General features: G+C 45.4%; 1 protein-coding gene across 1 annotated transcript in view; it reads right to left on the bottom strand.

The window, feature by feature from the left end:
- Nucleotides 1–13,327, bottom strand: part of PAX5 (paired box 5) — a 266,844-nt gene that overhangs the window by 246,064 nt on the left and 7,453 nt on the right. Inside the window, exons 2-3 of the mRNA XM_019555429.1 lie at nt 5,705–5,870; nt 774–971 (exon numbers count right to left, since the gene is read on the bottom strand). Coding sequence (XP_019410974.1) covers nt 774–971; nt 5,705–5,870 — 364 coding nt within the window. The remainder of the gene's footprint in view (nt 1–773; nt 972–5,704; nt 5,871–13,327) is intronic.

The raw sequence follows: 13,327 nt of genomic DNA, 5'->3' as shown, positions 1-13,327 counted from the left end.
ATGTTGTGCCTCTGACAGGGCCCAATCTTATGCCTTGGAAAATCAATAATAAGACTTTTGTAGCAAAAGATCAGGCCCTAGAGCAGCACCCAGCAAATGAAATTCCTCAAACACTTTACAAAATTAACTCAGGCTCAAAATATCCCTCTGGGTGGGGACTTTTACTATACTTATTTTTCAGGTGGGCAACAGAGGCTTACAAATATTACAAAATCAGGTTCCACCAGCCTGACTCATGAGCCATTTCTATGAATCTGGCCTTGGTGTCACGGAGCCAGGGACAGAGCTAGGACGCAAACCCAGAACAATGCCTCAAGGCCCCTCCTCTATCCACCAGGCCACACTCATTCCCATCATTGCCCCTTACGAATCTGGTTCAAACCTATCTTTAGATCAACAGGAGCCTAAAGCACTGGTAGCCTCCACTTTAACCCCAAGGAATGTTCATTTCATAAAATCCCTGCAAAAGCTAAACCCAACACTTTAAACTTTCTCGGTTCAAACAAGCATGGGACTTGAACAGCAACCGAGCTGAAGTGGAGGAGTGGAGAAGAAAGCTGCCTGGTGAAACCCGCTTGGTGATAGCAACTGCTCACAATGTACCCTGTGCTCACAGCTGTACTCAGCCTCTGGCTTTGCTGGTCACCAAAATCATCCATCCACATACTAGGTGGCTTGAAAAGGACCATAAGAAAACAGTTTCATGTACCAAGAAGGAGATGGCATACAGTTGAACTACGACAGCACCTTTCTGGCGCTGTCCAAATCTCTACCTGTTAATCGAACTGACGCTGGGCACGGTGTCGTTGTCACACACTCGCTCGGCTAGAAGTCTATCCCTGATCTCCCAGGCAAACATGGTGGGATTTTGGCGTTTATACTCTGCGATTTTTTCGACAACTTTGGGTGTGGCGACCTTTGGTTTTGATCCTCCAATCACTCCAGGCTTAATACTCCCGGTTTCATAGTACCTGGCACAGAATCCAAAGCAGAGCATAAGTTATCAAGAACTGGCAAGAAACAAGCTATGAGATTTAGAGAATGCCCAACTGTAGTGTAATAGATCTCCAGTAAATTCTGAGATAAATCTGCATTTTTACTCACACATCCTGGCTGTGTAGCACTTTATCACCTAACAGATTAACTTATAGTAATTGGAATTGGGCCCCAGTATAGAATATATATTTTTCCCATAATAGCAAGGCAATAGAAACAATGCAAGATTAAAGGGCATGCTGGGACCTGAAATTAACTGGAAATATGTGTTATTAATCAGACACAGTGGCAATAATAGAAACAAATCACACTGAAGACTGTTTTTGCAGTGAAATCTTTTGTAGTAAATTACTGTTTCTAGGGAAATTCACCTTCATTAATGTAAATGGCTTGGCATCTTTTTACAGCCAAATGAAGGCCAGGTACGTTACTACCATGAGAAGTATTTGCAGAGCACATTCCAAGTAGATATGCCAGTGTGACATTTTGTGGGAGTCTGTTTTATGGGAGTTATGGTTTCAATTGCCAATTTTTTATGGGAAACAAATATTTTCATGTAAGGCTTTTCTCAGGAGAACAGGACACTGTGGGGGAAGTCACTCTAAATGATACAACCTGATCCCATAACCTTCTTACACATGCACAATCCTTACTCACAGTAGTAGCTGTATTGATGTCAGTGTGTGTGATTACTCATGTAATTAAAAAATTCATCACCAGGAGTGGTAGGCTTGGGCTGTTTAGTGGCTTTTCCACTGGTGTAACTCAAACTGCCTTCAATGGAGAGAAAAGAATCCATTCCAGCTGAAGGTCTGGCTTAACCTTTTTTAAAAATATTTTTTAATAAACAAAAGCTTGAAAATATTGCTAAAAACAGCTGTCCTGTCCATCAAGGGCAGGGAAGAAATTCAGCTAAAGATCTTCCCCAAAACCTCTATGAGTACCAAGCATCAAGGGCGTTGTATGAATTATGGCATAGCCCTGTTTGTTCAGTGGTGCCGTGCACATGGTAAATTTTCTAAGAGATAAACATAAACTCTGCACTAACCACAAAAGGAGCTAGTACTTGCTTCCCCATCAGACCTCCTCTTGCAAAGTTCTACAACCAGCATGCCTGCTGATTTCACCTACATTTGGAACAGAGATCCTGACAGCTGCATTACCTCTCCTAACCTAAATCTGTGTGCTGACCATGATAAACCCTATACTTTATAAGAAACCACCAGCTAACTACATAAACCTGTGCAATGAATGTGTCTTCACGGCACCAATTTGGCCTCCATGCTGCATGCAAGAAACAAAAAAACCCATCCCCACAAACCTCTCTAGGGTATGCTGGACATGGACACCAAAGTCAGGCTTCATCCCCAGGACAGCCACATTCATCACATTTCAACTGTTACAGGATTTTTATCTTACTGCAGTGCTTTGCTCTCCTAAAATCCCTTTCTTGGGAGTGACATGATGATGTTTGTGCCTGTTTTCACAAGATCTTGGAACAAATGGTCTGTTCCACTTCTGTCTATGGACTCACTGGAGAAATACTAGTAATGGAAGGTGATAAGCATCTGCAGTGGGTTAACCCTTTTGCTTACCCTGGGCTAAGCCTAATGAATCTATGAGTAGGAAGTAAAACTTTGCTCCTTTCCTGGACCATGTTCTTGAGTGCATAAGAAACTAATGGCAAGGACACGATTGTACAACAAACCTAACAAAACCATGCTTACGAAAAAATTACAATTCACCCTGACCCTGTAAGCTCTCCTATGTGATCCCTCGTGAATAAATGCTACAGAACCAGGCTCTGATATACTTGGTGCTGTACAGGTAACTGTTCACAGTTTTCATGGGGCAAATCAGAAATCAACTATATTGGTATTTCTTTGTCCACCTATGGCCCCCTTGCTCCCTCCCCATGTTTGTGTGTGTTTGTGTGTGTTTTGATTGCTGGTTGTTGATCTTTCTTTATTGTTCTTTCCAGCTCTGGAAAATCTACGCAGCAGGAAAATATGCCACTGACAGATCACTTTGGTGATGCATTTTGGACTGCAGAGACTACCAGAACCCTGCATTACCAAAGCTGCTGGTGGTGGTTAATGACACTGCCTTCTGGAGGACTTAGGCTTGAAGGTTAAGGCCTCAAATTTAAAAAACGTTTAGATGGTGCTCCACTCCACATTGCAAGGCCCATCTGACTTCAGCATATTTTCAAAAATTACTTAGGCATTTATTTACAAGACTCACAGTCAAATGAGTCCACTGCATATTGCAATGGTGAGCAGTGTATCATGTAACTGCCTTTAAAAGTCTGCCTATGTGCCTGATTTGAAATCAACAGAAATCAACAGCAAGATTCCCATTGATTTTGAAGGGTGCAAGATGAGGACCTAACAGAATCACCATCATAGTAATTTAATCTTCATTTCCCTGTAAAGCCACCATCCAAACTGCAAGCTGGCAGAATTCAACTGTGTGCCCTCCACACCTGAGTGCCACTATGTTTGACCTGGGATGAGGTCCATGGAGACTACAGGTCCCAGAATGCAATGCTCCTTCTTGATCTGAGCATTCTGGCCTCAACTCCATGTTAAAGATGAGTGTGGCTGCAATCTGTTTGATTTTATGCAAATTAGAGATAGTCCTTGAGCTCCCTGAAAACCTGCCGGTGCGGTCCTCATATGGGTGAAGGGCGGGCATCTCTGTTGCAGGGTTTTGTGAGCTATCTGCAAAGATTTGTTTTTGTTCTGCAACAGTCCAGGTTTTTACTCCAAATGCTCATATTCATCTCTTCCAATGGTCTTTATTTTTGCTAAGGTTCTATAAAAAAAGCCCATGGATTCATCAATTTCAATTCCAAAATTCAAAATGAAATGATTTAATGTGTGTTCATTTTTTTCCCACACGCAGCTCCAATTACAGTGACATTTTACCCACTGTAATTATTAGTTATGAAAATAATGAGCTATGAAATTCCAATTTATTGTTGACAACTTAAATAACAAAGCTCCAGAGCTGCACTCTTAGCTCCATAATGCAAATATATCTAATGACAAATCTATTCAAAACTGAAACACTAAAACTGCTGGACATTTCACTAGTAGGTAAATGAGTTGCCTGTTTATTAGCTTTACACTGGTACTAATAGAAAAGATGCCAGAATGCTGAGGTACCACAGTTAGGACTATTTCCATTCACACTAGGTTTAAGGACCTGCACTCAGAGAAGATTCAAAGATCAAACAGAATGAAGTAGCCTTTGATAGGCAGAAAATAAAATACATGAAAAAGCTCGCTCGCTCTCTCTCTTTCTCTCTAAGAAAAAAAGTAGTTAGTGTCTTTCCACATACATACCCATGTAAATTCAGGAATCTCTTCACTGAATTTCTATTGGATCTACATGTATATAAAATTAATGCTTGTGGGAGAAGAAGCAGACCTGCTAGTATTCAGAGATCTTCCATGTACCTTCAGACTGTCTCCTCAGTCTTTCTAGCAGTCCACTGAATAGGACTGTGTAGAAGAATTCAAATATAGATGACCATAAAGAATGGGGTTTCATGAAAAAAGGGAAAGATGGCTGAATTTTTTGAGAAGATGTATAATTTTGCCAATTTTTTTTCTCTCTGAGTACTACGTTTGTCACTATGAGATTGCTACTGCAATTAATTTAGGGTGAGATTGTGCCCTGCCAGATAAATGTTTCCTCTCTCTGTATGACCAATAAAAAAAGCTCAGTTAAAACTGGTGCAGGAAGTGAACGTCAAAATACGGCTAATACCAGTGGGATGACAACAATGAATGTAATTGTTAATTCTTGGTAAACACTTTAAAAACTTTTCTAAGAGATAAAGAAAAGAAAATAGAAGGCAATTAAAAATGAATTTGCCAGCCTGGAAGTTCAAAGTGTATAACATATCTACCACTCTGGAGGATTTAAAATCAATCATAATTACAAAAAAAATTCATACTTGTTTACAAGCTATTAAAAAAGGTATGATGTTTTTCTCAAAATTAAATCAAGTTAATAACAATATTCTAAAGGGACAGAAATTTTTTAATGTATTATATTGCTATGCTGCTTTTGAGCATCTTCCATCTGAATAACTGGTACCTTTCGGAGTATAAGAATTAAGAGAGGGAAAAATTATTTAGTGTAGTCCATGCTCCAATTAGGAATACATTTTATTACAAAAATAAAACAAGCCTTCAAATGAAATTACTGGGACCAAATTCAGAAAGAGAAAATGTAAATGAACATGCCGACTGACAACTGTCCTTGGCCATTTAGGTAGTAATATTATATGCAAGAATAAATATTCCTTAAAAAACAAAAGGAGTAGTTTCATCGAATGAGTCATAACTTCTGGGTTTTTCATTTTACTACAAATGATCCACAAATTTATCTATTTGTTTAATACAGGCAGGTGCAGGATACATACCACATGTGATATCCTCCACTTCACTTCTTTAGAATTACTCCCAAGAAATGTTGAGTGAGCTAAGTACATAAATAACCACTTGTGTTTCCCACAGTAGACATGTAAAATTGCAACCAGCCAGTTCTAAGTAAACTCTTGTCATTCTGAGCCATTTGATAAAAATTCTCCCATCTTCATTTGACTGCTGTCATATTTTATAGACTTTGATTAAGGGACAGTGCTTGATATTTTTCTTTACAGACACAAAATGATTTGTTGTTCTCCCTTTACCTGCCAAGAATTTTGCTGACACAACCATGGCTGACCCGTAGTTGCCTCGAAATGTCACACGGTCTGACACCTTGATGGGCAAGTTCCACGATCCTCTGGCGCACAACATCAGGAAGTGGACGACCATTCACAAAAACACCCCCTAACTGATTCACTCCTCCATGTCCTGAAACACATGGGAAAAAAAAAAACACAAGCGGGGGGGGGGGGGGAAAATTCATCTTTGTGATATTTGGAAGGAACTTTTCGACTGCAACCCTGCTCAGCCACAGAACCCTCTTTCACCAATAAACTCCTTCACCCCTCAAGAACAATTTAAACATTTTCAGACTGATGATTACTGCTTGCTGTTGAAAAAGGAAGGATCAACAAAGCTGAGGCCTGATTCTGTTTGCACAGCATTTTCATGCTGCTGTAATTCCTCAGACTACAAATGGAACCCATCCAAATCTAAGTGACATCCGAATCAGGCCCCCTGGTTTGCGAAATCCTTTCCCAATCACGTTTTAGGCCCAAATCTGCAGTAATCTGAGAATATTCCTACTGAAACCAAGGGAAGACTCTACATGAGCAAGAACTGCCTGGGGAGACTATGCAACTGCATGACAAAGAGGTGACTTTTATTCTGGCTAGAAAAGGGACACTGATGAAAAATAAGGCTGGGACAATTTTCCTTATAAATTTGGTTTTATTTAATAAGAAAAATGCTCTAACCTGAATTTAAATACCTTTTATTTTTTTCCAAATGACTGCTTAATGCCTAATTTAATCAAGAGAAAAAGAAAGGAATAATTTTTGCTGTTATAATTTACAGCAGCCTCTCCAGATATTATGATCCCACAAATGAAATGTGAACGCTTAGCCGAGCCCAATATATTATTCCTTTTCTAGCAGATTTGCACTGTTCACCTTTAGCAAGGTGAACCATATATCTGGTGTGAAATGGGAACCAGTTAGATGAATAGTAGCTAAACTGTGTAGAACCAATGAACATGTAATAATCCCATGTAGTCAGTGAGAAAATATAATTAACCCTCAAGCTGTTAATCATCCAAACTACTTATATTATAGAGTGGTGGAATTGAAAACAAGCAGTAGCAGTAGCCAGCATCCTTGCCAACATGGGAACAAAAATAACAAGGAAAATCTCTCCATGTATAGAGGACTTGAACTAAACAAAATAAATCAGAAGCCTCAGTGGGGGGGGGGGGGGAAACAACCCCCCACAAAACCAAACCAATTATGTAAACCTATTTTTATTTCAATCCAGTGACAGATAGCTGTCAAACTTTGTAAACCCCTTCTAAAACTGTCAGGTCACATAAGGAGCCCACATAAAATATTTGATTGCTAAACCATTTTAAGCGTGGGAAGAGCAGACTCTCACTGAAGTTCCTTTTCAGTTTTCAAAGTGACTCTATTTTTTTTCCCCAGCAGAAGAGTGCTGAGAGGAAGCTTCAAGTTCAAGGTGTTTCTGCTACATAAAACGAAGTTGATTTGGGCCATATCAAGGGGCACTTTTTGCTGCATTTGCCAAATGAAGGCAGCCCAACATTGGCAGATGAATCCTAGCTGGTCTGAAGCTGAAATTCTTTTAAGGCCCCGGGGTGGGAGCGGGGGGACACCCTTGTTGTTTGTAACGCTGGGGAGCATAGACAGGTATCACTGCCTAACGTGGAAATAAAGGAGCCCTGGGGGTCTTTCGCCAAGGACTGAGACCAAGCCACGACTGCAAACACTACAGAGCCCTGGAGCTGCCCTGGAGAAGCAGCTCGGGTGGCGAAGGCAGGGAGGCTGGAAACGTCCTTGCCTCCACCGTGCACGAGTGGGGCTGGGGGGAGCCTGGAAAGCTGCCCACAAAGCCGAGACCCAGCGCGGCCGCAGCTCTCCCGCGGTGCCCGAAAGCCAGGAGGGAAATGAAACAAAGGAGCCCGGAGTGACCCTGGCGCGGCCGAGCCGGAGGGCCACTGCTGCCGGGGCCGGGCTCCTACCTGCGCCCCTGCCCTGCCCTGCCCTGCCCTGCCCTGCCCCGCCGGGCTCGGCTCCTGCGGGCGCTTCCCTGCAGTGACCCCCACCCCCAGGGCACGCGGGGGAGGCTGCATCCGCGGATCCCCCGCAAGGAGCCCGGGAGGCAGCCCCGGCGGCCGCGGGGAGGGAGCCGGGCCGGGCCGGTCGTACCCACTGCTGCCGGGGCTCAAGGGCACCGCCGGGCCCTTGGCGGGGCTCCCGGGCGTGGGGGGGCGCGGGCACGGCCCCAGGAAGCGCCCCGCCGACGGGGCAGGAGGGTTTCGCGGCGCTGCGCGGCTTCTGCCTGGAAGGGAGAAGGGGCGAGAAGGGGGCGCGGAGCTGCCCTCACTTGCTCGGGGTCTGTGCCCGCGAGGGGCGGGTGGCCGCTCTCCATGCAAACACCCGGCTGTGCAAAACTCGGACTGTCTCTACCCACCGCCCCGCGAGCACATGGGGGCTTGGACCCGGTGGTCTGCGGGGTCCCGATGATCTGCCACGACCCGATCGGGGGCTGGACCCGATGATCTGCGAGGTGCCTTCTAGGAAATGCACGGACACAGGCTGCACGGGGCTGGCAAGGCCACGTCCGGCCCTTGTGCCGGGCAGAGGGAGCCAGAGACACTCACTCCGTCCACGCGGCTGGGTAGCGGGGAGGGGGTGCACCATGCCAAGCAAAGCGTCCAAGTTTCCGAGCAAGTTTATAGAGTGCACAACTCTCTAGTGCCTAGAGCTAGGGAAACTTTACCAGGGCTCTGAGGCAGGAAGAAGGTAAGATGCATTTGCAAGATCCCGGCCTGCTTGAGTTGTCTATGTGTGTGTGCGCGCGTGGCAGGTGTTCATACACGCACTGCACACGCTCTGAACAGATATTTTCTTCAATGAGAAGCATATGTAGATGGGATATAAACATATGTGTGCAATACCTGGGTGCACACAAGGCACATATGGCATGAGTATCCTTCTGTCTATGTAATATGGTATTATGTGGAGACGCAAAGCATGCATACATGCCAACGTGCGTGTGTGGGCCATACACGTATGCGTGCATTTGTGGGGGGGGGGAAGCTGCATGTGCATTCGTGTCCACGAATAGGCACGCATATTGCAGAAGCTGTTGGAAGTATTCAGACCAGCAGCCCTGCCCTCCAGATCAGCCGTGAAGGAACGGGTTGCTGATTCACAACACAGCATTCCCTTTTTGTAACAAGGGCTATTAAAGAAAGTTTTATTTTTATTTTTAAAAAGAGAGGGAGACGGTTTATTAGAAATACTACTGTCAAAAATAAAACCAGGGCTGTCCTTTGTAAACAGTAAAAGCAGCAGTTTAAATGGGTCCTAAGGGCTGGCTGAAAATCCTGCGGCGGAAGGCAAAGCCAAGGTTGGCAATAGCGAGGAGCAACCCTCTGCACAGCGTTTTCTACTCGTTCATCCCATTTAGAAAAATACGAGACGTGCAAACAGACAGCCGGGTGCATGGGTCCTAGCTGTCTTTTAACAACTGCATTGGGTTTACTTGGGAAGTCTGCGTCTCCCCTTCCAGGCCTGCCCAGCCCCAGAAAGGCAGACCCTCGGAGGCTCCCCTGCTCAGCTTGCTGCTTAGGTGGATTTCAGCTGCAAAGGTTACCCCGTGTTAAGGGAAGCAGCTGAGTCAGCACATAGTGGAGTTTATTTTTCATCTCCCCCCTCCCCCGCCTCCAAACACACACACACACACACACACACACACACACACACACGATGGGTGCCACTCTCCCCTTTCCTGTTGCAGCGATCGGGTCCTTTCTCAGCCTTCCAAAAATGCAAACGTCCAATAGGAGACAAGGAAGTATATTGGCTTCTGATTATCATTTATGTTTGAAGGCTAATTTCAGCGCCGGGGAGATTAGGAAGCCTCAGCAAACCTGGCTCTTCTGGACGTCCTGGCACGTGCAGATCGGACGAGTTATTTATTAGGGGAAATGCCTTCGCATAAACTCTCTGCACTCCAGTCCTCCACACAGCCCAGTGTTTACAAACCTGCTGGTAAAGCAAAGGGCAATGCAGGAGGAAAAGTTGAGCCTTCGCAACCTTTATCATGAGAAAATAACAGATGGGGTGGGGGAAGGGGGCTTAAAAGCAGGTGGGGAACATGCTCTTAACCTGCGGGGTGTTTTAAGTGTAAGAAGAGCCACCACAAATAATAAAGATCTTCCCTTAGGAAGCTACTCCAGAGAGAGAAAAATCGCTTAAGTGAATTCCTAATCCATTCTGTCTACTGATTAAGTATTTTAACTAACGCACATGCAATTAAAAACCGATCTACTAAATGACTAGCCTCTACACGCGTCCATACCACAAATAGAAATATACGTGGGCATGCTTCCAGATGGTGATGAAGACAGATAGATAGATAGATAGATAGATAGATAGATAGATAGATAGATAGATAGATAGATAGATATTCACACACGTATGCATCTGTTCCCACCTGTAAAGATCTGATTTCCCTGCACAATGCAACTATACTGGGAGGATGCTGGGCACAGAGGCTTCTGGCTGCAGGTCTCCAGTTTTCCCCTCTACCGACAGTGAAGAAATCATTTGTGTTTGTTATTCTCGGGGCAGGAAAAAGCTCGGGCGTTACAAAGACTCAGCCTTCTGCTCAGTATCCAGGAATATGTCGCGGCATAGCCCGCCTGAGGCATTTCCGGGCTCTTTTATATGCCCAGGGAATTCAGCTACTGCTGGGCGCCTTTCTGCTCTCAAGCTGGGGAGCACTGAGCTGCAAACACAGGTTCGTCCGCGCTGTCCTCACACACGGATGCTGCACCGGCTGGCTGCTGAAGGCTAGATCTCCATTTGAGCCAAAACTGTGCCTGGCTGAGGAAGTAAGATTTGCTGCCTGAGCACAAGAGGGAGAAGTTTGATCGCCTTCCTCCAGAAGAATGATAGATAGGTTGCTGCTGCTGGTGCTGCCGCTATTTCAAGGCGCTTCACTAAGTAAAATGTGCTTCGTGGGAGAGACAGAGTGGCTACACATATACAAGGACAATCTAACCCCCGAATCTCTTCCGTGGGAGTCAGTTCCTTTAAGTCTTTTTAGAAGAAGAAAATACTGGCAAAAAGTATGACAATCAGTTTGTTATTTTCTGCCTCCATTTTCCCTTCTAAAATTCCGGCAGAAGATATTGATTTGTCATTATTTAGGTTAATGGAGGAAGCAGCTCGGTCCCTTGGTGGTTTCCTCACATATGAGCTCCAGTCAAATTAGCACAAAGGCAGCTAACTCCAGGAGAAATCTTGGGGTCCGGTTTTTTGGGGGTTTTTTCAAAGCGAACTGAACAGCTCCGTGTGCACATCACTGAAAACGTGGATTTTAAAACAATATTTTGATTTTTTTAATCAAAATATTTTTCCATTTTCTGTTTTCTTTTTTTAAAAAAAATTTTTTAAAGCATTCTAAGCACCTAGGCCAATTTAGCAGAGGAGAGGGGGGGAATAATCTTGGTGATGTTTTGTCCTAATACTATTTTTTATAGGTAAGTGCATCTTATATAGCTTCCAGGGAGTTGGCGGTCTGTCTGTCTATTATCATCTGTTGTGTGTGTTTTTTTCCCTAAAACTATACGATAGATAGATAGATAGATAGATAGATAGATAGATAGATAGATAGATAGATAGATAGATAGATAGATAGATAGAGCGAACCAGCAAGCACTTCCTTTATTTTGAAAACAAATCTGTCTTGGCTAAAAGGCTGTGCTGCATAAGGGAAATGTGATTAGTTCTACCTTATATTTCCTTGAAATCTCTAGATCTAATCCAGCGTTTAACTCACCATGAGAGAAGATGTCATTTCACATAACACTGTGTTAATGGATAAATCTTCCCAAGCCTCTCAAGCACAACAAATCTCAAGCAAACACATTACACACAATCTACTAACTTAAACAGCTAGTTCTAACACTGGCACTCTGCTGCACATTCCTGTGGCTTGAATGTTGCAAAAATTAAATCTTTTGCAGTTCTTTAGAAGAAAATTATGATCTCAGACTCAGTTCATCATTTGTAACTGCTGAGCCTATTTAAGCTAAGTCAATACCGTTAAATATAGCAATAATGCTGCAGAACAAACTTTTCCTTGAGCCTTGAAATATTGTGCCCTCTCCTCCCCTCCCGCCCCCCCACAAAGAGATTTGATTTAGAAATATTTCCACATTAATCTTTTCCTCTAGGGAGGGAATGAGCCACACGAAAATAGATGCTTCTAATATTTCCAACCCTGATTTTTTTCCTATGAAATTTGTCTTAAAATATATATGCACATTAATAACTAAGAAATGATAAAGTCCACTGGGGCGAATCCCAACTTTTCAAACATTTAAAAATTCAAGGAGGGGTAAAGAAGACTTCCCTCCCCCCTCACCATCACCAACAAAAAACCATGTATGGTGGATCGGGCTGTTTTGGGCTACCTTTCAGCATGCAATGCTCAATGTGATGGGGGAAATAATCTAATGGAATGGGAGGAGATCGTCTCTTGAGTTTTCACCTTGAGTTTTACTACAAAAAAAGGAAAAGAAAGCCCGGGGTGTTTGAAAAACGCTCTGACCTGCGCCCTATGGAAGTGGCTGGCTTTTCTAGCAGGAGACCTGACACACGCTATTATTCTGCAATGGCCACTTCGGCCTGGAGCGCGGAGGGCAGATAAAAACAAGCGTCCTAAGAAACGAGGCAGAAGCGGATCTCGGAGATTCAAAGGGAAACAGCGGAATCGCTGCGGCGGCTGCTACTGCTGCTGCTGCCTCTGTTTTCCACCCTCCGCCCTCTTCTGCTTCCTGCCCAGAGCAGGTCAAGTGCTGCCGCGGCTCGGAGGCACCTCCGCTCCCCCAGCCCTCCAGCGCTCGGGACGCTTTGTGCTCTGGACAGGGCAGCGTGGCTGGAGGGCTCGCAAATTTCAGAGAAGTTGAACTAGCAGCCTACTTACTATGCATTGCTGCAAACGGGTCGTGCTTACAGTGTATTTCCATCGGAGCGGTCTGCAGCTGGAGGCAGGAGCTTTCAGATCAGATATGAACTCCCTGACAGCACTTTTGTGCGTGCGCGTGTGCGTGTGCGTGCGCGTGTGCTTAGGGGGAAGCTGCAGGGACCGACTGCCCGGATCGCACGCTCCAGCCCGCCGCCAACAACCAAGAGCAGCAAAACCAGAAAAGGAAAGAAGAGCAATCCCTCGGAAGTTGCAGTGTCCGGTTATTCCTTATGGCCGAGCGCGGCGCGGGGCTGGCCGGAGTCCGGGGGCGCCTCAGCCCCGTCCTGCTGCGGCCGAGCGCGGCGTGGCGTGTCCGCAGGGCTCCGCTCTCCCCCGCAGCGCCGCCTTTCCCCCCGGGAGGAAGCGTCAGAGCGCCACGGAGACGGTCTGGAAGCTCCTGAAGTTGCTGATCTCCAAAGCGGCTGAGGCGGCGGCGGCGGCGGCCGGGGCTGGGGCTGACCCGCACCCCCAAGCCCTGCTCCCCCGCGCGCCGCAATCCAGATGTGCGCGGAGCCGCGGGCGCGGAGGGCAGGTCCCCCGACGTGGAGACCAGTCTTTGTGCGCGCGGGGCCGAGCGGGCTCCGCCTTTGTGCGGGCTCGGCGCTGCC

Source organism: Crocodylus porosus, unplaced genomic scaffold, assembly GCF_001723895.1.
Source record: "Crocodylus porosus isolate Cpor-Errol unplaced genomic scaffold, CroPor_comp1, whole genome shotgun sequence".
Classification (NCBI taxonomy): domain Eukaryota; kingdom Metazoa; phylum Chordata; order Crocodylia; family Crocodylidae; genus Crocodylus; species Crocodylus porosus.
This window is presented reverse-complemented; position numbering and strand designations above follow the sequence as displayed.